Raw genomic sequence first — 24,345 nt, forward strand, 5'->3', positions numbered from 1 at the left:
GTAGTTGTCACTTGATAGATGTTTATTGACTGATTTAATATCTTTTGAGGCTCAACTCAGGGTTCACTTCATTTGGGAAGCCTTTCTTAATCCCCCTCTAGTTAGCGTTCTCTCCTAGGCAGAGAGGATAAAGCTGGGCCTGGAGTCTGGAAGGCCTGAGTTTAAATCTGGCCTCAGCTATTTCAAGCTGCATGATTGTGGGCAAGTCATTTAACCTTTATCTTAGTTTCCTCATCTATAAAATAATTGTGCCAAGAGTTGTCATAAAGGATCACATGAGATAATAATTGTAAAATGCTTAGCACAGTCCTTGGCACATAGTAGTCATGATATAAATGCATATTCCCTCCTCTTCCCTCTCCCTTTCCCTCAAATTACTTTATCCTTATACAGGGTGTTCTTAAAGTCTGGATACCTAGGAAATCTCATTAACTATATATTTTTTTTTACCTTCACAGATTAAATATGGCTTTGTCAAAAGAAGAAAGAATTGAACTGGTACTTCTTAGTGGACGTGAAGGATGGTCATATCGAAAGATAGCAGATGAATTTAATGCACGTCATCCCAGGAGGGTTCCACTTGGCTTTTCCACAGTGGCAAAGGTAGTTAAAAAGTTTAAAGAAACGGGCAGTGTCATGGACAAACCCCGTTCTGGACGACCAAGTGTATCAGACAAAACGAAAGAAATCATCATGGCTAAAATTTATGCTAGCCCCAAAAAATCACTTCGCAGGACATCCATAGAGCTGGATGTTCCCAAAACAACCCTCAGTCGTATCTTAAAAGAGCAAAAGTTTCATCCGTACAAGTTGCAAATCTTGCATCACTTAACCGAGGATGACCCTGATAGACGACTTGAGATGTGTGAATGGTTTTCCAATAAATTGGATGATAACAGCCGTTTCACTGAAGACTCCGTGTTGTTCAGCACTGAAGCTTTGTTTTATGTGAATGGTGAGGTTAACAGACAGAATGTTGGATACTGGTTGCAAAGCAATCCGCATTGGGTGGACCATTCCAAACAGCAAGGAGCGCAAAAAATTATGGTGTGGTGTGGTTTGTGGAAAGCTCATGTGTTGGGGCCATTTTTCTTGGATGAACATATAACTGGTGAGACTTACCTCGCCATGTTGAGAGACCAGTTAATGCCCCAACTTGAAAGGCTAGGTGAAGGACTTCCTGAGTGGTTCCAGCAGGATGGCGCCCCGGCCCATTTTGCCACGGTAGTAAGAGATGGGCTGAATGACAATTTCCCTAACTGGATTGCAAGAGATGGTCATGTGGAGTGGTCTCCTCATTCACCAGACCTTAGCCCCCTTGACTTTTTCTGGGGTATGCTAAAGGAGAAGGTGTACTCAATGAAAATCACAGATGCAACACACTTGATTGAACGCATAAAGAGTGAATGTGCTAAAATCGATGGCAATGTGGAGTTACTGCATCGAGTCCACATGAATCTTGCAAAGTGCATCAACCTTTGCATCACAAATGATGGAAACCATATTGAAGATGTTATTTGTTAATATTCCAATTAAATAAAATGTTGAAAATTTCATTCATTTCATTTCTTGAAAATATGCATTTTTGCCTATGTGTCCAGACTTTAGGAACCCCCTGAACATGTAAATGGGGCAGCTAGGTGTCAAAGGGAATAGAGCACCAGATTGGGAGTCTGGACTCATCTTCCTGAGTTCAAATCCGTACTCAAACACTTAATAGCTGTGCAACTCTGGACAAGTCACTTAATCCTGTTTGTCTCTGTTTACTCATCTGTAAAATGACCTGCAGAAGGAAATGGCAAATCACTCCATTATCTTTGTCAAGAAAACCCTAAATGGGGTCACGAAGAGTCAGACATTGAACAACATACATGTAAATACTGTAACCCTCTAATAGAATGTAAACTGCCGGAAGGCAGGAATTATTTTTTTCTTTTTTGTCTTTGTATCCTCAGGGCCTCGCCCAGTGCTTTGCATCCAGTATGTGTTTAATAAATGCTTGTTGTATTAAGTTAAGGAAAGAAAGACTTGGGTTCATGGCCTGCCTTTCATAAATCAACACTTTGGCTGTATCTGAAAATGTGTGACTCCCTCATTCCACACCTATAGCATTCCCTACTTGGAGGAAGACGAAGCTTTCTTTTCTCCCAGTCCATTAAAGTTATTAGTCGTTGCATGATGAGGGTTCTGATGTTTTCCCTTACGTTATGGCAGTCATTGTCAAAATGGTTTTCCTGGTTCTTTTTACTTTGCTCTGCATCTACTTTCCCAAATTCTCCACAATTCCTTGTTAAAAAGCTTTCATTTATTTCTTCTGTTTTTACATCACCCGTATTTTTCACTATATCCATCCATTCCCAATCCCTTCCCAGAGAGCCATCTTCTATAATGAAGAATAAAAATGAAAGAAAAAAAATGAAGGCAAAAGGAATCAATATATTGAAGAAATTTGATGTTATATACAGTGATCCACACCCATAATCTGTCACTTCTGCAAGGGATCAGAGGGAGGCATCTTCTCATACCTCCTTTGGAGCCAGACTTGGTCATAATCTGGAGGCATTTTGATTCTTGGTTTTTTCCCCCATTATGTTGTATTTATTGTTTTCTTTCACTTGTCTTTCCGTGCTTCCCTGCATTCAGCATGTTCATTATGTTACATTTTTGTATCATGATTTCTTTAGCTGATCCTGTTATTTACTTTGTTCCCTGTTCATTGCTTCCACAAAAACTGCTGCTAGAGATATTTTGGTTAATATAAAGTCTTTTTCCTTGCGATATATGCCTAATAGTGAAACCTCTGGGTCAAAGGATATAGACATTTTAGTCTCTCTTTTTACAAAAGGGGATAACGGCGCCTACCCTTCAGGGTTGTTGTGAGGATAAAAAAGATTTTGCAAATCTTAAAATGCTACATTAGTTCTAGCTATATTACTACTACTCTAGATTGATTTCCAAAATGGTTGGACCAATTCACAGCTCCACCAACAATGCTATAGTATCACTATCTTTCCACAGTCCCTCCAACATTGACTCTTCCCGGTCATTTGTCATCTTTTATCAATTTTCTGGGTATGAAGTGAAACTTCGGGCTTGTTTTGTTTTTTTCTTATGATTTAGAACGTTCTTTTCATATGTTAATAGTTTGCAATTTTTTTTGAGAACTGATTGTTCATCTCTTTTTATCACTTAGCAATTGGGGAATGACTTTTGTTCTTACATATTTCTGTTAGCAGTTTATATAGCTTGTACAATTCCTTGAATTCTTCATATTTGTTTAGTTATTTTTCTAATTCCAAATTGTTTTCCTGAATTGTGGATCAGTTTACAGCTCTGCCAACAGTAGTGTATTAACGTGCCTTTTTTTCCCTATAGCCCTTCCACTATTCTTAACACTCGCCCCAACCTTAGTGAGCCTTCTTTTGACTTGGTTTTGGTACCAAACCAAGAGACACAGCCACCAGAATATGCAGTGTTCCACATCCATAGGTTCATAGGTTTAGAGCTGAAAGGAACCTTAACGACCAATTATTTCAACATCCTCCTTTATCTTTGCCAATCTGATATATATGCAGTGAAACCCTAGAGTTGTTTTATTGTGCATTTCTTTTATTAGTAATGATGTTATTTGATTTTGACCATTTTTTAAATATGGTTATTTCATATTTCTTTTTCTGAAAACTGCCTGCTACGTCCTTTGAAGATTTCCTGTACAAACTGGGGAATGCTTTTGTTCTTCTGTCTTTTCAGTCTCATTAGACGTTACTCACCCCCCTATACTCTTCAGTCCAGCCAAACTGGCTTTCTCCCCGTTCCTCACATATGTTAGTGTTTCCCCACTCTGCCTTTGTCTCCCATGCCTGGAATGTACATCCTCCTTACTTCTGACTCGGAGATGAATTTCTGCATGAAGCTTTTCTGATCCCTTCAACTGCCGATGTCCTCCTTCAAACTACCTTGAATAGATTTGTATTTATTCACTTTATATTAATGGTGTAAATATGGGCAGCTAGGTGGCCCGGTGGATAGAGTGCCAAATAGGGTCACAAGGAGTCAGATAAGACTGAAAAGTGATTGAAGATATATTTAATGCATGTACTTTTTGTCTCCTTCATTAGAATGTAAGCACCTTGTGTGTAGGGATTGTTTTTTTTTTCATTTGTATCTCCAGTGCCCTGGTACATTGTATATGCTTAATAAATACTTAATGATTGATTATGTCTGGATCAGTTTTCTATAACTCTCCCATAAAATTTCTCCTCCTCCATGCCCTCAGTCAATAGCATCCTTTATTCTATTCGCCATCATCTGTAAACTTGATGACCTATATGAGGATGCCACCCCCTCCCCAGCTTTGCCAGTCTATATTTTACAGTCTTTTCTAGCCTTGAGTCGTTCTATATTCCAAGGGCCCTTCTAGCTCTGACATTCGATGGTTTCTTAAGAGTGTAGTGGGCAGTTTTGACCCACACAACAAGCAGCACTACCAGTGCCTTCTGATGAGGCCTATTCAGTTGGGGTGAGTGATGGGGGAGATATCACAATACCAGCCCCGAGGGGGAAGGGTTCAACCAAGAGGGAAGGTTCCACCGGGAGGGAAGCAGTGTGAGGCCAGGCCGGGGAAGGTTTTACAGAGTGAGGTCACTGAAGGATGAAGCTGCCACCTGGGGGCTTTTTCATTTTACTATTTAATTTGTCAAAGTTTCGTTAATACCTACTGCTCTTAAATCATAGTAATTTTCCAATATACCCCTGTCCTTCCTATCCCCAAACCTAGTGACAAAGAAAATGTGGTAACTCAAATTAAATGACAGTGAACAGCATAGATTTGGATCTGGCAGTGACCTTAGAGGCCATTTAGTGCAAACCACTTTTACAGATGAGCAAACTGAGACCCAGAGAGATTATGTGACATGCCCAAACAGATGTAGTCCCTGATAGCTTGGTTAGCTAGATGCAGTGTTGCCAAGACCCCATCCTCCTAATTCTAGTTATGGCTTGGATGGCCCCTGTGCCCTTCCCTCAAACTACCAGCTTTTGTTCAGACTTAATTCTGTGTCTGCTGTCTGTCTCTAGCACCCTGTAGGGACACTGTGTCCTAGAAAGGAGTACTAGGGGGATGGATAGACTTTTTAAGCTTTGATGTAGCTACAAGGTCAGAGCTACTCAAGAATGGTACACTGGGTACAGGGCCCAGATGGGAAACAAAACTGGTGCAGGGTGTTAGAGGTAGAGAACACAGGCATGTTGATGAGATGCTTTTAAAATACAATTCCTGAAAGTGTTTTGAATAAGGTAATTACTGTTGGGGGGATTGGTTTATAGGGTTTTCATCCCCTCATTGGACTAATCTCCAGGAGGAGGGCAAGAGACTGTCTTTTCTGAACTGCCTTCTCTAGCATCTTGGACTATGCTCTGCACATAGTAGGTACGTTAGAGAACAGGCTTTTGCTGAATTTGAACATTTCTAATAAAAATATCTCCTAACCCATCACCTTGCCCCAATTCCTTCCCTTTCAGTTTCTCTCAAATGGGAAGCCAACTGGGGTCAGCTCTCCCCACAGACACATCAGTGGCTCTCATTGCTACAAGTTTCTTTTCCCTTGGCTTCATATTAAAAGCCTGTTCTCTCCACACTCTCCCCCCCCCCCCCATTCCTTTCTTATCTTCCTGTTTCCCTGCAAGTTTCCTCAGCCATAGGGCTTCATTCTCAAATTCTAAAGACACCAGATGCATTCCTGCCTCTGCTGAAGCCCTTTCTTCCTCTAAGCCCCACAATTCTCAACCAGGCCATAGGGGCCATTTCTTCGTTCCCTTAAGATTCTAGAGCTCCTCCTCTCTGTCTCACTCATATGGTGCTCATTTATATTGTTGCTGTGTATTGTGGTTACTTTATTACTTCTCTTTCAATGTCCCCTAGGAGTCCCTCAGATCAGGGACTATGTCTTACACATCTTTGTAACCCCTATTGCTACAGGCACAGTCTTACAAAACTAATTATAGATTAGTATGGTGTAGCGCAGTGGTCAAGGGTCCTGTGCCAGAAGTTAGAGGTAGTATTGAATAGTGCTTGGCCTGGACTCAGAAAGATCTGGGTTTAAATTTAACCTCTGGGCAAGTCTCTTAACCTCTGCCTCAGTTACCTCAACCATAGAGTGGGGATATTAGCACCTACCTCAAATGAGATATTTATAAAGCACTTAGCACAGTGCCTGGCTTATTCCCTCTCTCTTCCCCTCTCATCACCCTTATCTGTAAGTTGGGTATTAATAACCGCTTTATAAATATGGGGGGAGGGGGGAAGACTTGGTGTTGTGAGGGTCAAATGAGGTAGCGATTGCTTATATTCAGACTTGATATGCTTTCAAACAGCTTCTTGTACATTCTCTCACGTAAGGTAGATAGGGCATCTTCTATCACTCCCATTTTAAAGATGAGAAAACTGAGTCCTGGAGGGGTTGGGTGAATTGCCAAGATCACAGGGCACGTACATAGCAGAGGGAGGTCTTGAACTCAGGCCTGCTATGTTCAATGCTAGTTCCTTCCTAATCTCTCACAAACTCAGCAAGGCTCTTAAGCCTCTCCCTGTCCTCCCCACATTTCTCCATAGTCATCTCTAATTTTCTAAGGCTCCTTCCAGTTTCATGTGCTTGGTTCTAAGGTCCCTTTCAGCTCTCCCATTCAAGTTTCTAAAGTCTCTTTCATCCGAGATGTTCTCTGAGTCTGAAAGTGCTCTCAAACAGGGTCAAACAAACAAAAGGAAGTACGATGTTCCCAACCTCAAGGCTCAGGAAACCTCAGGAAAGCTTATCCTAAGAATCTAACACACACAGGGCAGAGACCAGTGCTTTGTCACCTTATTTATTAGAGATCACCTTTTCAAAGTAAAAAGAGGTGGGGAAAGGTCAGGACAGGGGATTTGCATACAAGTGTTATTCTGTGTCAGCAGTGGTGGCAAGGGTCTACAGAAGAATTCACGGTTCTGGGTTCAAGAGACAGCGTGAAAGAGGAGGCCACGCCTCGATTGTCAAATACCAGACAAAAGGGGGATTGAGTACATGGGAACCCTCTTTGAGGATTAAGACACACAAGGTTTTTTGTTTGTTTAAATCAGTTACACTGTGAGACTGGATCAGTCACACACCAATGCAATTTTGCCACCAGAAGAAGGCCAACAAGGAGCTACTGTAGAGAGAACAAACAGGAATAACCCAGGGGTGAGCAGGACACAAGCTGCAGGCCTGCAGTGACAAACAGTAGAGTGGAAAAGGCTCCATCTGTGACCACGTGTATTGCATTAGCTAAAGTAGGGTTGTCTAGGTTCAGGATGGTTCTGAGGAGAAGGACTGCAGCCTAAATGATATCAGAGAAATGCCTTTTATACAGTACAAGAATTCGAACACCATCCACTTTCTTAGCAATAGCAGCCACTGGACACAAGACAGGTGAGGAGAGAATGCATGTCATTCGGGAGAGTATGTACAGATTTTACACTCAAGGGAGAACAGTCAGGGTTCCAGAATCATCCTCACTGGGATAAGGCAATTCATTCACTAGACATTATAAATAGGTCTTGTCTTGCCTTTTCTCCCTCCCCTCAATGAGACTAAAGTTAATGCCGCCAACTGAGAAAAGAACAATTAGCATCAATTTACAGCTCTCTGGGGGAAAAGGGTTTCAAAAAAGGGCCTTCATGTCTTAAAGCAAAAATAGAAACATGACTATCAACAAAAGTTTGAGTTTTTCTCCCCCCTCCCTCCTCTATGATAAACTACATACCTACTTACATACATTTGTAACATGATACTCTTAGAGAGTGAGACTCAAGAAATGACAGGGACTGCAGGTGTCTTTATTCTTGTGTCAACTGGAGACTTCCAGAGTCAGAAGCAACCTTGCCTGAGTTAAGAGTTTTGCCTTTCCCAGGAAGGAGGACAAAACCACAGGGAATCTAAAGACAAGTGAGGGTGGGGGCAGACTGGCTGTTCTGAGTCCTTGCAGAGGGTCCTGGGATGATAAATCATCCCCTCTCCTCCCTTGCCCCAAGAATGCTTGTATTCTCCTTCTTGGTTAGCCCAACAATGCAGGAGTGAAGGTGATATGCAAAAAATCATTTCAGTGTGTTGGGAGGGGATGGGGGGAGACTAGGGAAAACTAGGGCCACTCTGAGTTGTGACACTTGACACAATCAGGATTCATCACCTCCTTGTGGATGACTCCATTCCATGGGAAAAATAATTAACTAGGGGTGTGTGTATGTGTTCAACTCCTGAGATGTTTAGAGGCTCCACTTAGGGTTGCTCTTTTGGGGGATACTGCTTTAGTTGTTCATTGGCCTCAAATGGTAGCCCATCAATAGGAGGTCTGGCCCAGGTGGCATCTTGGGCCTTCTGATTTGGGCCTCCTTGCATTTGCTGGATGGGGCAATGGTCAGAAGGAACCATTACACTGTATCATGGTGACAAAGGCCCTTAGTGGGAACTCCATGATGTAATCAATGAACATTTCCGTTCAGTCCTTGGCAGATGCAGTGCTCTTTCTGGGGTGCACAAAAAGACCCTTGTAGGATATGTTAAACTGGGGTACAACATTCATATTTATGTTGGTCCAAGTGCACAGCTCCTCAGAGCCTCAGGGGGTTTGAACCCAACATGCACCATTTGAAGTATGAGATGCCCAACAACCCCATTACCTCTAAGTGGGCCAAAGCCCACTGTTCCTTTTGCCAGAAAGCTGGATGGGAGGCTTTTTCTCCTCAATACAGATTAAAGAGTAGTAGATGCAAATCAGCAAGCTCCTCCACCCCGCCCCACATCATCGAGGTCTCCTTTGGTGGAGAGGGATGGAGAATAAGCTTAAATATATGCAGTACTCAACTCAACAGAACTCAAAATAAGCTTCCAGCCACAAAATGAGGTCAGGTGGTTTTTCTTGTAACAGAGGTAACTGTGCAAATAGTATAGAGGGTCCAGAAGAGGTGACCCAAGAGCAGGACTTTCAGCTGAACTGAAACCCAGAGATACAAGGCTGTTCAACATCCCACAACTTACAGAGACTACCCCCATGGTTCACCTCTCTCACTCTTTCAGCAGAAATTTTCAAAGGCCTAAATTGAGTGTTGTTCCTACAGTGCTTCACTGTAAACTCCTATTTATTTCCTCCCAGTTCTGATTTCTTGCCCTTCCACTAACTGCTACTTAAACATTCCATGATGGTTTGATGAAGTTGTCCTAGAAGGCCCTGAGTTCAAAGCACGGGTCCCTTTCCTTACCTCGTAACTCATGGCAGGGCCTTACTGCTATTGACATGCCTAATGGGGTTTCTCTGAACATGACTTAAGATCACAGTTTCTTGGGATAATGTGAAAGTTGGGAGTTGGTGGGAGGGGAATGAGGATTTACATTTAAATCCACCTCCAAAAGGGGCTGGGGCAAGGATTTAGATTTGAGTCCTCTTGTTGGGTAGGGTGTATATGGCAAACAGTGATTAGACCAGATTTTAATGACACTCTGGGTGTTCAGGGTATCATGGAGAGAGTACGAGGTCTGGAGAAAAGGGAACTACACTCTTAAGACACTGCAAAGTAGCAGAAGGAAAATCACAGGGAAGGAGATGCCTTACCAACTTTTACAAGCCATTACATCTGACTTTGCAAATTATGACAGGGCCAAGAAGAGAACAACAAAAAACCTCCTCCAAAGAGACCAGGAAAAGGGTAACCACATGGGTTCCCCTGGCCTCCCTCCTCTAAACAGACCCTATCTCCAGCCTGATGAAGTTCACTGCCCAAACCTTCTTGTCCTTCAGGCTGATTCCTACAAGATACAGCTGATCAGTGCAATCAAACAGTGCAGTGCAGGTTCCAGAAAGCTACTGGAAGATTAAACAATTCATAAATATATACACAAAATACTATTCAATAGGTGGAGAGGGGAGTTGGAGGTTGGTAAGGGGGATTTATCAAATCAGCTTTTCACTTTGGAAAGACTCTAGTACGGAATGTCATGCTTCTAACTTAACTCTAATGTAGGATCTGGGAAAAATGTTCTAATTAATGTTGCTGCACTATTAGATTTGTTTCCTTCTTTGTGGCTGCAATGCCCTCTCTTCCTTCACTCTCCCCTTAAATGGTTTCTGCTTTCTTTAATCTATACAGTAATAGATTTTTTTTATCCCTACATCAAAAATACCACTCATTAACCCTTTATTTAAGTGTTGTTTCTGTAGACAGAGTCTCAAAACAGGGAAGAGCCTAATCTAGACCAGTAATGGACCCTTTGCTTCCCTCCCTGCCAAGCCTACTGGGGGTGGGGTAGGTAATCACATAGGTTAGTCTTGACACCTTGCACATGTTCTGGGTAAAGCTTTCGAGGTCTGCCCTTAACAAATGATGTCAATCAATTTGCCTGCCAGAGACATACATGTAATTGGATGGAAAGGTAGTGGGAGAGGAAGGGTTCTTGAGGTTGTGTTAAGGGTGGAAAACTGTCTCTGGAAGTTCCTGAATAGCAAAGTGGATTAAAGCCCTGCTTGTTGCTGACCTATACTGCCACTTCAACAGTTATGCCTTGCTTTAAGTTACAAACTGCCCTATCAAGTTTCTTGTGCACAATGGTCTGATTTCCTTGCTACTGCCCACCCCTTTCCCTTCCTGAGTGGCTTAAATTTTGGTGAAGCCATTGCTTTAACATCTAGTGGAAAAATTTTCCAACACTGCCTTTGTCTCTTCTGGAATCCAAATAATTTGTCATATTTATATTAGGAAGTCCATAATTCTTCTGGAATCCAAATAATTTGTCATATTTATATTAGGAAGTCCATAATTCTTAGCTCTGAGTAAAAGGAACAGGCTCCATACCTCTCAGAGGGGCAGCCTCTTTGGGCCATAAAGAGGTGAGAGACATAAGGACTCTCTGAGCCCTTGGTCAGTCCCCTAGGGAATGCCACACCTCAGGAGCACCAGGTAGAGCGCTTCAATATTTCAAGAGCAGCACTTTCAAAAATCGTGATCTTTGAGCCAGTAGGTGATGTCAAAATGTTTCCCTTCTGGCCAGTGGAAGCAAATCTGCAGGAAGAGAAAGGGGGTATAAATCCATTTCCAAATCCGAAGGCAGAGCTCTTAAACTTGCCACATCCCATGGCTACCAAGAGCTTCTACCCAAGCCGAGTCCTTACCTTCAGATCAAGGCATATAGCTCGTGTCAGGCTCCTACTTCTATAAAGCAGGGGGACACACTGTCATTCTGGATAAGGACATGATACCAAAGGCTCTTTTGCAACAATATAAACACGGCTTTTCCATCTTCCCCATGCTACTTCCAGACAAGAGTGGGAGCCAGCAGGACCTTCAAAGAGTGAGAATCTGTCCAAAGGATGTGAATGGAAGTTGTTGGTTGACTTGCTGACAGGTAGCCACCTGATTGTTTTGCGCACATGTTCAGAGAGGAGGAGTCTCTCTTCTCTTCATGTGGAGCTAGGGGCGGGGGTTGGTGTGACATCCAGACTTGATTCTCAGAGGCTGGGCAGCAATTATTTGCACACCTGTCCCAGGGCATATCAGAGAAATGAGGGGGATTCCTTTTAGAAGGCCCACGCCATGCAGAGGGTGACTCATCGAGCTCCAACAGGGGGCTAAGCAATCCATACAAAGATAGGGACAGCAATGTCTTGACACACGGAGCATTCTCAGAATGCTGAGGAAGATGAGGAAGGGGGTGTGATGCTGTATAGATGAGGAAAAGACAATAACAATTCCTTCCCTCTTTCCTATGCCAATGACCCAACTCACTTTACAGGTCACTGGCAATTCGATAGTCCAGAGGCTTGGAGCACAGATTTCAGATGGAGGTGCCACATAGGGGACCCTGTCTTTCCCCTGACCAAATACATACTGAAACCCATACCCAGCCCACCCCCAAACCAAGGTGAATTGCCCTCTCAAGAACTCCAGTGAGGCTTCACGTGATCTCATGATATACATGTAGTACAGAGAGGAACTGAAAGTGCAATTAATCAGATTAAAAAAAAGCACATTTGTGCTGCTGTGTCTGTGTGCAAAGATTCAAGACCCAAAATAAATACATGATTGAAAAATTAAAAAGGTTCACAGTATCACACACTCATAGGTAGTTTACAGGAGTGCCCAGGGGAAAAACTGTCTTCACTTCGATTTCACCCCACTGATTTCTTTTCTTCTGGGCATTCTGGGCTAGGGAGTTGAGTCTTTTCAGTCAGTTGCCATTGGTCCCAGGATGGTCATGGTTGAATTGGTCAGTGGGAAGAAAGGGCAAGGACAGGAGGCTCAGGCAGGGTTCCAGTAGAATGCGCGTTGGCGGAGGAGGTCCTGTGCTGCAGTGAGTCGGCAAACTCCCTCATGGCCAGCCCAGATGGGCAGGATATCAACACAAGGGTAACACGGCAACCTGGAGAGGGGACTAGGCTTGGCTTCAGGCTTCATGTCTGCATAGAAATTACTGCAAAGAGGCAAAAGGGAAAAAGTGTGAAGGAACTAAAGAGAGAGACAAAGGCTCCTTCCCACATGTTCCTAACCCACTGGGAGGGCTATGGATGGAACAAATCCATAGTTTCATGGCCTCCCTCTCCCCAAGAAATGTGGGAAATATGTTGGTCTAATACTGGCTTCGAACTGCCCAGCATCTGCTGTTTAGAGCCAGGAAATGCTTGGGGTCAGCTGGACTGGGAGATGGCCAGAGGTCTCCACCCACAAAGAGCACATGATCAATGGCTGCAAGAGGCCAGGAACCAAGCCCAAGGCCAGGAAGCCCTAAATTCCCTGCTAACCCACCAGGGCACTTTTATGGTACACTTACTGTATCGCTCTCATCATCAGAGACTGAGTGGACTTTCGTGCTATAGTGGAGTGGGGAGTAAACCCAGCTCCTCTCATCGGTGGGCTGCCAGAGACGGCGGGGGAGATGCAAGAGGAGCAGCAGCAGAGCAGGGAGCAAGGGAGAGAAAAAAAGGAGAAAAGAAAAAAAGGAGAAAATAAAAGAGTAGGAAACTCAAGAGTAAGAACAAGTATACCGGAAGGCAAAGAACAGCTTTCTCTGAAGAGTTTGCATTCTTGGGACCTTTCTCACCGTGTTAATAGGTATGGCCCCTTTCCAAAGGACGGCGTTGATACATACCTGAGTCCCTACACCTGGAACAATTCTAGAGTAAGTTTAGCCTTGAACAGAACGGGCCAAGGAAGAGCAGTGCTGACTGCTCGAGAAGTTCCTGCCTACTTAAATTACTCAGTACCGTTAATGCTGTGGAATTGGAAGTACTAGGATATCAAGTGAATCCACTGATAATGCCAGGCTAACGGGGTGGGGAAGGGGCTGGAAATTGTCTGGAGCAGGGGAGGGAGGCACAGATTAGCAAGGTAGATTAGGTTAATTTGGGGAGTATGCAAAGGAAGCAGTTAGTTAACTCAACGCATTGGACAGCAGGCGGACAGAGAGACTAGAGACAAAAAGGAAGGTAACAAAGAGAACTTGTTTTTAATTTTAAAGAGCCCTCCTCAGAGTGCCCAACTGTACCTGCAGTGAGACCAGGCTACAGACCTGGGATTTCTCTTCTACTTCTTAATCAAGAAGTAATAACTTGGGTTTAATTAAGAGGTGACATCAGGCCCAACAAGCTATTGATTCTGCTGCAACTGCTTTCCTGGGGAACTGGGAGGGAGGTCCTGTTAATTGAAGCCTGAAGTCAAAAGGAAAGCTAGTGTTCTGGCAGTGGCTTAGACACTTAGGGTGTCCAGCATGAGATAAAGAGGAATGGACTTTGGCTCTTTTAGCCTGGCTAGTAATACTTGAGCCAGAGAGATCCCTCAGGATAGCTAATAACATAGTTTAAACCTGACATGAACAAAACATAGTTTGCAGGGAATCCCTGTCAGTCTGTCGATCTCAGCCTTGCCCACCAATCTTGCCTTGAAAACAGGGAAACTGGCCTTCCAGTGGGGATGCTGTAGTCCCTCTCTCCTCACCTGAGCCACACCTAGATGCAATGAGGAAAGGTCAAGTTTCAGATGACCTCTCTATCCCATGTAAATACCAAGTCCTCTTCCTCCCCTTGTCCTCCAGCCATACCCTAGCCTATGGACCAGCAACACTTACAGTTTCCTTACATATGGTGACAGAGATAGGATGAGAGAGGTGACTGCCACCCCACAGCTTGGGAGCAGGCCTGGCAGAGTCCCAGGTGGGAATGGGCCAACTTTGTGGTCATGAGAGCCAAGCCTGTTCCTGCCTAGGTGGTTACTCAGCCAAGAGAAGCAGTGTTTCTCCCCTTGGTGCTGGGGTTTCAGCTTCAATGTAGTGGATAGGGTGGGCACTGAACACGGAGTCAAGAGACACCTGGGTTTGCATCCTACCTTCAACATTAGTTGTTGGAGCATGAACAAGCCAGCTGATCTCTCTGAGCCTGTTTCCTCATCTGTAAATGGGACAATATTAACTGAGGTATATATCTCACAGGGCTGTGCTGAGCTTAAATGAGATAATAAAATAAAGTTCTTTTCAAACTTTGAAGTGCTATGTAAATGGTGGCTATTATTTTGAAAGTGGTTTAGGTCCCTGTATTTCTCCAACATCATTTGCTGGATTGTTGATACTACTTTTTAAAACCTACACAACCCCCTCTAGATCCAAGACTCTAGCATCTCTCCTGGTACTTCATTTGAGAGCCAGATCCGGGTGCAAAGCATCCTCTCTCAGATACTGAAGGACTAACTAAGTGTTAATAACTCCTCTGGCGTAAAGTGCAAAGCTTCCAGCTTTCCATTCTCCAGGTCTTTAGCAAGCCAGCTGGGGAAGGAGAAGATCTGAAGTCACGCACTCATTTCATTATAATCAGGATCAAGTTAAAAATCCTTCTATTCCTCCACAGTCTAGTTTAGAACTATATACTTTCCATGCTTAACCTTTGACCTTCTCTGAATTGTCTACTTCAGCCAAATTGACCTAACTTAGCTTGACCTTAGTTGCTGCCTTCCTAGTTCTGTATTGTTGCTTCTGCTCCTATGCCCACTACAGTGGTATACAGCATTATGGAAAAATATTCACCTTGGAAAATCTGGCTGTGAGCTCTGGCTCTGCCACTTAACCATCGTGTGACTTTGGGCAAGTCACTGAAATTCGCTGGGCCTCAAGTTTCCTCACCTGTAAAATGAGGGGGTTGGACTAGGTGATCTCTAATGTTGCTTTCCCAGCTGTGACAGTCTGGGAACCTATCCAAATCCTGCGCATCCTTCAAGAACCAGCCCCCAGGGACCTCCTCCAGGACACCTTCTCTGACCAACTCCAACTCAAACCAATCTCTCCTTCGTTTTTGTCTTTTCCATTCACTTGGCGATTAATCCAATGTGCTGTTTCTTGGGCTGCTGGACTAGCTACTTTTTTGGGGTACTGCTATTTCAATTTTTGCTTACACATTTTTTTCTCTTCCACTAGACTGAAAAAGATATGGGGGCAGGGAGCAGCTGTGACCCTTTTGGAGGGCCTCACACACAGTAGATGTCAGTAAATGGTTGCTGACTTGATTAAAAAGACACACAGAACTATGAGCTGATTAAATAGATAGTAAACCTCTAGGCTAGTAGCTCCTCTTCTCACATCCTGTTGCAAATCTACTGGCTTGGATGAAGCTGCTTATCCTTACTGCTTCTAGATAAATCCTTTAAAAGAAGAGAAGAGGTATGGTCTAAGTGGAAAAAGTAATTACCTGGGAGTCTTGAAACATGTGTTCTGACTCATCCAGGCTCCATCATGGACTTGTGTAACTTGGAAGAGCCTAGGCTTCAGTTTCTTTATGTGAAAAAATGAGGCTACTGAAACCTGTTCCCACCTAGTTTACACATGTGTTGTGGGGAAAGATGTGAAGTACTTTTGAGAAAAAAAATACTACTAAAAAGGTTACTTTTTAGTAATTTTTTTGGGAATGGAAAGCTTATTTTATCATTAATTAATGATAAAATTCATCTCTTAATTGTATATATTCTGCCTTTCAAAATAGGCAAGGTGCTATTTTCTAGGTAACCCATTTCCCCTCTAGGGGTGGGGGTGAGGAGGGGGTAATCAGTCTTCAGTCCATTTAGTACTGCTTGAAGAAGAGGGGGCATTGGTGTCAAAAGGTGGCAAGAGTACCAAGTGGTTAAAATGGAAATTGGTTGAGGTGGGGTCGGCTCGATCTGGTGTGTCCAAGCTAAGGCTGGGTTCACTTACAGTCCTGGAGGGGGACATCGCGATGGACCGGAGTCGGTGATGGCGGGGAGAGTAAATCCAGTACCTCCCATCCGTGAACTGGATGGCGGCAGGGCAAAGGAGGGGAGGAAGGAAACAGAGGAGAAAGGATGGAGTGAAAATAAATTAATTACTCAAGATGGTGAAAAGCAGCTGAAAGGTAGGTTAGGAGATTGGAGGTCTCAAGGGACCAGCTGGTTGACAGAGTCAATGATGGAAACAGCAGAGCCCTGAGCTCAGCCTTCTCCCACCTGGCTGGAAGAAAGTACCTGTGCCCTGCATATCCTTGGATACACTGACTTCGTAGCAAAAATCCTGTGGAGGCTCCGTTTTCTCCCAGGCCTTCTGGATACCCAGGGTCTGTGGGGCTGTTAACCAGCTTCTCTGCTTGGCAAACAAGCACCTTTTGCTACCTATCTACCTGCCTACCTTTTAAAGGCTATTTTGAGAAAAGTGTTTTGTAAACTGAAAAATGCTAAAGAAATACCAACTGTTTTTATTTATCTGCTATGAATTTCTTGTCTCCCAAGTCAACCCTGCTGCCCCAATCCGGCTGTAAACACACACACATACACACACACAGAGTCACACACACACAGAGTCACACACACATAGAGAGTCAAACACAGGATGGTATAACACCAAACACAAGACCATTGCTCAAGAGGAAAAAGAATCACAGAGGATGAGGATGAGAGCCTAGTAGAGTGGAATGAATACAAAGTTAAGAGCTTCATTCTTTGCTTCTCAGGGTGGGAGTGGAGGAGCAGCTCTTCAGAGAAAGTCATGTGGGAGCTACCAGGAGGCCCATTCTAGCCAGGAGAGGAGAGCCAGGCAACTTAAAAAGTGTGGTCAGCTGCCCCTGCCCCTCCCCAGCTCCCAGAGAAAGAAAGAAGATAGGGGGGAGCATTAGGGAGCAGCAGCAGGAGGGGTATAAAAAGGCATGCTTGGAAAAAACTACACAGAAGCAAAGCTTCAGAGACTAGGCTGCTTTCCTCTCCAGTGGACAGGCATTCCTCAGCAACAGACGAGCCACACGTGGACGAGAGGAAGAGGTGTGCCCAGAAGGACAAGCAGGATATGGGGAGGCCTCTGGCTCATGGAGACCAAGGGCTCTCCTGGTGGTGAAAGAGACTCTGATCTTGGCCATGGAGGCACAGGCTCAGTATTCTGGGCCTACGTAGGAATGCAGAGATGAGTATGAAAAACTCCAGACGGGCCGGGATGACAGGGGGCAGCTTTGGGCAAATGGCCTTTTTTTTTTTAAATCCTGTTCCGGCCCAGGGCTGGATTCTTAAGAGCAGGTCCCATTCCCTTGGACACCCCCACCCCCCAAAATTCTCAGCAAGGTGTTCGGCAGCTGTGAGGAATTGCCTGAGGGAACCTAGCCTTGGTGTACCCCAGTCCTCTCCTGCCACCCAGAGACCACCTCACCTACTCCCTTGGTCTCAGAACTAGGCTTCCTCGGTATCGTCTAATGCATCTGCCTGCAGGGAAAGGGAACAGAATTGGTCAAGGGCCTTGCTGGGAATCAGTTCACCATGCCACAGTCTAAGAAGTCCTGAAGGTAATGACCTGGGGCTGATTTTCAACATAATATGACTGATAGCTCAAGATGTTGTGGTTGAAGTACATTACTCCCTCCTGACAGTCCCTCCCCCGCTTCCTCCTGGACCTTCCCCCACCCCCACCTCCACTCCCTCCCCACATCCCACCTGATTTTACCCAACTAGGTTCAGGTGCATTCACTTTTTCCCAAGGAACAGGCTGAGTTGGTCAGTTAGCAGTCTCACAAACTGCTTTACGATATCTGCAGGCTCAGAAATGTACACAGGTCCCCAAAGCACTAGAGTTGAGTGGCTCAGAGTGCCCAGTGTTTCATGTTTGCCACCCTAGCCTCTCTCATTTATTTACTCAAGAAGAATGAGCATGGCCATTCAGTGCTGTATGCCTTCTTTCCAGAAGGACATGGTGGCACAGATCTGGGCTCAGCTCTGTCCTAAATCCTCAACCAGGCCCCAGTGTCCCATCTATCAAAGAGCTGTGCCTCAGCGAGAACCAACCTGAACAAACACTTTTAGCATCTGGGGCAAGTGGGCCCTTTTCCATTGACAAGGCACCAGGTTGCATTGCTTGAACTTTTAATACAGCACCAAGCTCTCTTCATATGCACATGTCTTTAGAAGTATTATGTGATAATCAATATGTGGTGGGGAAAAGGCAAGCTTTTAGCCTTAGAGAGGACTCCTCTGGGGCAGTTCCCATTCAGGAGATACTTCCCTTTGCTGTGGTGTTTATGGGAGGAGATGGATACCCAGGGGCTTTAAAACTGCCTTCTTCAACCACCCTTCCTGACTATGGGAGGAGGGCAGAGGAGTAAACAAGCCTGGCCCCTTGAGGGGGACACAGTAGAGACTTACAAAATAGATGTCTGTGACAGGTGCCTCGTCTTCATCTGAGGCCTGGCTGGCTGGCTCTGAGGCCTGGCTGGTGGTTTCCACTTCCACGGTGGCCGGGGGTGTGACCATAATGCTGGCAGAAGAAGCCTCTTCCCTGTATACAGGGGGTGGGAAATATGACTGGCAGAGTAGGGGATGGGCAAGGAAGGGATGCACTGCCTAGGTGGTGGGAGAATGAGTTGACCCAGGAATATCGGCCTGAAAAAGAACATGGGAGGCCGTCTCCCCGCACTTTCAAACTTTGTTCCCGTTGTTCCCCATCTCTGCGCTCCCCCATGCTTTATGACAGTCCTACTTCGTGCACAAACTTCTCATCAAGCTCTCTTTCTTTGGTAACCCAGCGCCTAGGGCCATGCTAAGCATACACAAGGGGCTCAGGAGGTACAGTGAAGGAGAATAGGAGGGCCTGGGAATCAGAACACTTGGGTTTAAGTCCTAGTTCTGTCTCTTCCTAAACTGTGTATCTCTGAATATGTCACTGCCCCTCTGGGCCTCAGTTTTCACCTCTGTAAGATGGGGATAATAATACTCCCACATCTCCCAAGGCTTATTGTGAGGGACAAATGGGAGTGTGTAAGATGCATCTGAGTCATTGTTAACAACATATCGTTGCTGATCAATCGGTTGTTAAGCCAAAATTTGTTTTACCTTTTTCATCATGCAGTAAGTGGCATAAAATTTTGCTAACCAAAACTTTTAAGAAAAAAAAAGCATCCCAAAATGAACAAAAGAGGGCATTAAGTTAAAGCAGAAGTTCTCAAACTTTTTGGTCTCGGGACTTCTTTATGCTCTTAAAAATTATTAAGGACTCCACAGAGCTTTCATTTAAGTGGGTTACATTTACTGTTATTTACCATTAGAAATTAAAATGGATCAATTTAAAAAATATTGATTCACTCATCTAAAATGAAACCAAAACAATTAACCCATGATTTGTTTACATAAATAACATTTTTATGAAACAGCCTTATTTTCCAAAATAAACAAAAAAAAGCCTAGTGAGATGACTGTCATGGTTTTACATATTTTTTACAAATCTCTTTAATGTCTGGCTTAATAGCAGACAGATGGATTCTCACATCTGCGTCTGCATTTAATCTGTTGTGATGTATAGCTCTGGCTGAAGTATATGAAGAAAGTCTGGCTTCATATAGATAGGTAAGAGGCCAATTATGTCTTAGTGTCCATTATGAAAGTAGCTTTGTCCTTGTGGACTCCCTGAGCCTCAGAGATCTCCAGGGGTCTACAAACCATACTTTGAGAACCACTCTAGTAAAGGCTGCCAATGAATAGTAGTAATAACTCACACTCACGTAGTGCTTTATGGTTTACAAAGTACTTTTCTCATAACAGACCTATGAGATGGGTGGGGTGAATATTTTACAGATATGAAAATAGATGCCCAGAGAGATAAACGGACACACCCATGATCCCATATGGTTGGTAATCAAGCTTGGACTTGGTCTTCTGATTTAGTCTGGCACTTTCTACTATACTATGCAGGCTTTTTCCTGATATAATGCCTAAGTGTGAATAGAGTTAGAGCAGCTAGTTGGCACAGTGAACAGAGTGCCAGGCCTGAAGTCAGGAAAACCAGAGTTCAAGTCTAGCCTCAGATACTTACTAGCTGTGTGACCCTGGGCAAGTCACTTACCCCTGTTTGCCTCACTTTCCTCATCTATAAAACTGAAGAAGGAAATGGCAAACCACTCCAATGTCTTTGCCAAGAAAACCCCAAAAGGGGTCATGAAGAGTCAGACCCCACTGAAAATGACTAAACAACAAATGAACAGAGTTAGTCTATAACCCAATGGACCCCAAGTTGTCCTGAAGGAAAACTTCAGGTTTTCCTGCAGTCAAAAAGCTAACACTGAAGTGGGGTATTACAGTTTGCTCCATCTTTAGAGAACTCTGCTCTGGAGGCTGAATCCTTTAGGTCCTACACCTCTCTCCCTTGGAGGAGAATCCTGTCTGGGATGCAATTAAAGAGGATAATAGACTGGGGAGGTCCCTGGTACCCGCAGTAACTGCTAGTGACTAACGCCATGCATGTTTCAAGGGGCAGGGATAAATGTTTCTTACCACTGCAGAGCTACTGGCTTTCTGCCAGCTCCTTGTGAGTAACCCAATATTTACCCTGTGGCCTCTTCTTTGGGAGCCATGGCATCACTGCTATGTTTGGATTCTACTTCAACGGTGATCTGCTGGAGATCCTCTTCCACATGGACCTCATCATGGGATCTGGAAGGCCAGTGGGAGACCACATCTTCATGTTTTCTCCCATGGAGGTGCCCATAAACAAAACCTGGTGAAGGGGACCACCTATCCTCTTTCCTCCAGCGACACCCTCTCTCTGAGCTCCTCCCCCTCCCTTTCAGCGTTCCAAAGCTCTTCAGAGCCTTCTTGGACAAGAGGTGGACCTGGGGTCTACCCCATAAGAGAAGCGAGAAACCTTTCTTCCCAGCTAACGGAGGAGGTTTGCCTTCAGGTGAAAGTGCACATGCCTGGCAGGCTGTCCTAGAATAACAGTTAGCTGAACTATGGTTGCTGGAGCCCTAGCTTGAACTTCCTAATAGAGTGTACAAAAGATCTAGTTAGTTCCCAGAGAAAGATCCTTTGCACCCAAGTCACTGTATTTCCAAAAGGTTAGACTGGAACTAGAAAAATAAGAAGGCTGATGCATGAGGTTAAATGAGAACGAAGTAAGCAAGCTTAAGAGTTCTTTAGTCTGGAAGGATGAAGGCTGAAGGACATGACTGGAAATCTACAAAATCATGAACGGTTGTGATAAAGTGAGCCAATCTCCAAATGGGAGGAACTTCTGAAACTTGGACAAAGAAAGTTTAGGATGACATAGGAAATCCTGCTTCCTACGTGAGCTCACAAACTTGCTATATCAATCTATTATCCCATTAGGTGGCACAGGCAGTGAATAAAAACAGACTGAAACAGGGTTGAGACAGATGAATGAATGACAAAATGATGTATGACTCCTAAGAGAAGTTAGGATTTATATCATGGTGGACCTTCCACCAGAACCCATACAATTCAAATGTCAGAACCAGAAGAGCCCTTAGAACATAGACCACAGACTACAAAGATGGGAAAACACTTGGAATAGTGACATTTGCTACACAGCTGTAAGGAGATTTATCTAAAGAGTGTGATGTGGGCACACAGGGAATTCAATAACCAATTTAATGTTAAAAAGACATGGACAACCAGGGCCATAAGAGCAGCTAAATACAAAAGCATGGGATAGTTTGGTAAGGAACATATCAGTAATGCCAAAGCTCAGGATAAACTGAGGCTGCAAAGAAAAGCTAAGGATGGCAAAAGGATTACTTTTTGTTTTTTAAGCTCTGTTGGGGACAATATGGTGATCAAGAAAAACAGGCTGCTGCCCGGAGCGGCTGATGGGTTAGGCAGGTGTTAACTGTGGGTGCATAGAAGGGAGAGCTTTCTTCAATTTTTTTTCTGCAGAGAGTGATATTTGGTCTGGAAATGATGGAATGAATAGGGTTCACGGGGAATTAATACCCAAGACAAACAAGGAGATAATAAGAAAGCACCTACCTGTTCTGAGTTCAAGACAGACAGAGACAAGCATGCTCAGGCACTGAAATCACTAGCAGATGAGACAGATGGCTGAGCTCTTGTCCATGATCTTTGAAAAGCAGTGTAGGATGGGAGAAAGGCAAATATTTCAACTTTCAAAAAAGGGAAAAGAATGGAGTCTGCAAATTACAGGTCAATGAGCTACACTGATTCTTGGGGAAATTCTAGAATATATTATTAGAGGAATGGTTCCTGAACATGTAGAAAATGAAGCAGGGATCAAAAGGAGCTTCATCAAGGATAGGTCATACCTGATCATCTGAATTTCCTTTTACTGAGACTGGTTTGGTTTGCCTAGATTTTAGCAAAGAATTTAATACAAGTCTCATGTACTATTACTGTAGAAAATATTGAGATGTGAGTTAGATGACAGATAGAAGGATCTGGAACTTGTCGAATGGTTGGCCTAAAGTTTGATGTCAACTTGGAAGGTACTGGAGTGCCCCTGGATCTGGACTTGGCCTCGCACTCATGAACATTTTCATCAGTAACTTGGATAAAGATATAGATGACATGCTTATCAAATTTACAGAGGACAACAGGCTGGTAGGGATAACTAACACATTAGATGACAAGGTCAGGATTTGAAGAGACCTTAATCTCTTGAAGAGACCTGAATCAAGGCCTGTTAGGTGAAATTTAATAGTATGGATAAATGTAAAAGCCTTACACTTGGGTTCAAGATGTACTCTTGCAAGTGCAAGATGACAGAAGGATGATTAGACAGCAGTTCATCTGAAGAACAGCTGGCAGTCTTGGTGGGCTACCAAGTTTAATATGAGTCAATAGCATAACACGGCAGCCAAGAAAGCTAATGTGATCTTGGGCTGTGTTACAAGAAGCTGAATAACCAGGAATGACGAGGTGACAGTCCCACTGCTTCTGCTCCCGTCAGACTACAAAAGGAGAGTTGTGTTCAGTTCTGGACGCCATGTTTTAGGAAGGACACTGTTGTCCAAAGAAGGGCATTACAGATGGCTCATCCCCTCAAGTACATGCTGCACAAGGATTCATTGAGGAAATTGGGAATGATTAGCTGAAGAAAAGCAGACTTAGAGGGAAACAAAGAGCTGTCTTCAAGTACATGATGGGCAGTCACTTGGAGGAGGGATTAGTCTGGTTCCATTTGGTCACAGCAGGCACAACTAGAAGTAATGAGCACAAGTTGTAAAGAATCAAATTTAAGCCTGATGACAAGAAATGCTTTTTTAACAACTAGAGCTATCCTTCTGGATATCACTTCTGTGTGATGGACTACCTCCACTGAGGTAGTGGTTTTCTCCTCAGTGGAGGTCTTCAAGCAAGGGCTGGAGGACACTTACTAGAACTGTTGAAGAGCATATTCCTGTTAGGTGTAAGTTGGACTAGATGGCCACTGTGGTCCCTGCCAGCTTTGAAATTCTGTGATTCTGAGGTCCTAGAATGACAATTTTCTCACCCCAGAGAAAGATCACATGACAAGTGGGTGTCAGGTAAACCTGAGGCAGACAAATTGACCAAGAGTGCTTAGAACCATCATTCCCAACCCTGATGGAGAAGTCAACATTCAAGCCCCAACATCTAAGGTATTTGTTCCAAGGGTGACCAGGGATCTTACCGGGTGTCATGTCCAGAGGAGTGTGTGCGGCGCCTGTGAAGACAGATCCACAAATTCATTCATCTGGCCCACAAGTTTCTAGTTTCCCACCCTAGCTCTCAGTGGAGATAATTGCTTTTTTGCCCCCAGAAAAGAGTTCATTAAATGATTTGTGTGCTCTGGGTTTGACTACATGGGGCAATAGAATGGATTCTCCATGCTCTGTCTTTGGCTGGAGCTCTTAGGACAGCCAGCCATCTTGTGGGCTAGTTAAGTAAGCCAATCTTACCTGTATCGGGGATGTTCAGAGGTCTCAGAAGGAGATCGCTCAGGGATGGAGAGGGATGTAGATGACAAGGTTGTAGCTATGGAGGCTGTAGTTGCTTCTTCAAATGATGGGGGAGTACAGGGCAGTAGGTCAGGTCTGCCTGCAGGGACCATATCC

General features: G+C 44.1%; 1 protein-coding gene across 5 annotated transcripts in view; it reads right to left on the reverse strand.

Annotated features, from left to right (window-relative positions):
• Positions 1-6,845: 6,845 nt before the first annotated feature.
• The window catches only part of PIP5K1C (phosphatidylinositol-4-phosphate 5-kinase type 1 gamma), a 134,910-nt gene continuing 117,410 nt past the window's right edge, over positions 6,846-24,345 (reverse strand). The window contains exons 13-20 of one of the 5 annotated variants that reach the window (XR_005010152.1): positions 24,190-24,328; positions 23,922-23,954; positions 20,843-20,947; positions 18,668-18,800; positions 16,230-16,307; positions 12,831-12,914; positions 11,176-12,473; positions 6,846-11,065 (exon numbers count right to left, since the gene is read on the reverse strand). Coding sequence is in view for 4 of the 5 variants with exons in the window: in XM_036753877.1 (XP_036609772.1) it covers positions 12,471-12,473; positions 12,831-12,914; positions 16,230-16,307; positions 18,668-18,800; positions 20,843-20,947; positions 23,922-23,954; positions 24,190-24,328 (575 nt within the window). In the remaining variant the exon portion in view is untranslated. Of the gene's footprint in view, positions 12,474-12,830; positions 12,915-16,229; positions 16,308-17,681; positions 17,735-18,667; positions 18,801-20,842; positions 20,948-23,921; positions 23,955-24,189; positions 24,329-24,345 lie in introns of all 5 variants that reach the window. The other 4 variants (XM_036753877.1, XM_036753889.1, XM_036753898.1 and 1 more) reach the window with 4 other exon arrangements.

Source organism: Trichosurus vulpecula, chromosome 1, assembly GCF_011100635.1.
Source record: "Trichosurus vulpecula isolate mTriVul1 chromosome 1, mTriVul1.pri, whole genome shotgun sequence".
Lineage (NCBI taxonomy): Eukaryota > Metazoa > Chordata > Mammalia > Diprotodontia > Phalangeridae > Trichosurus > Trichosurus vulpecula.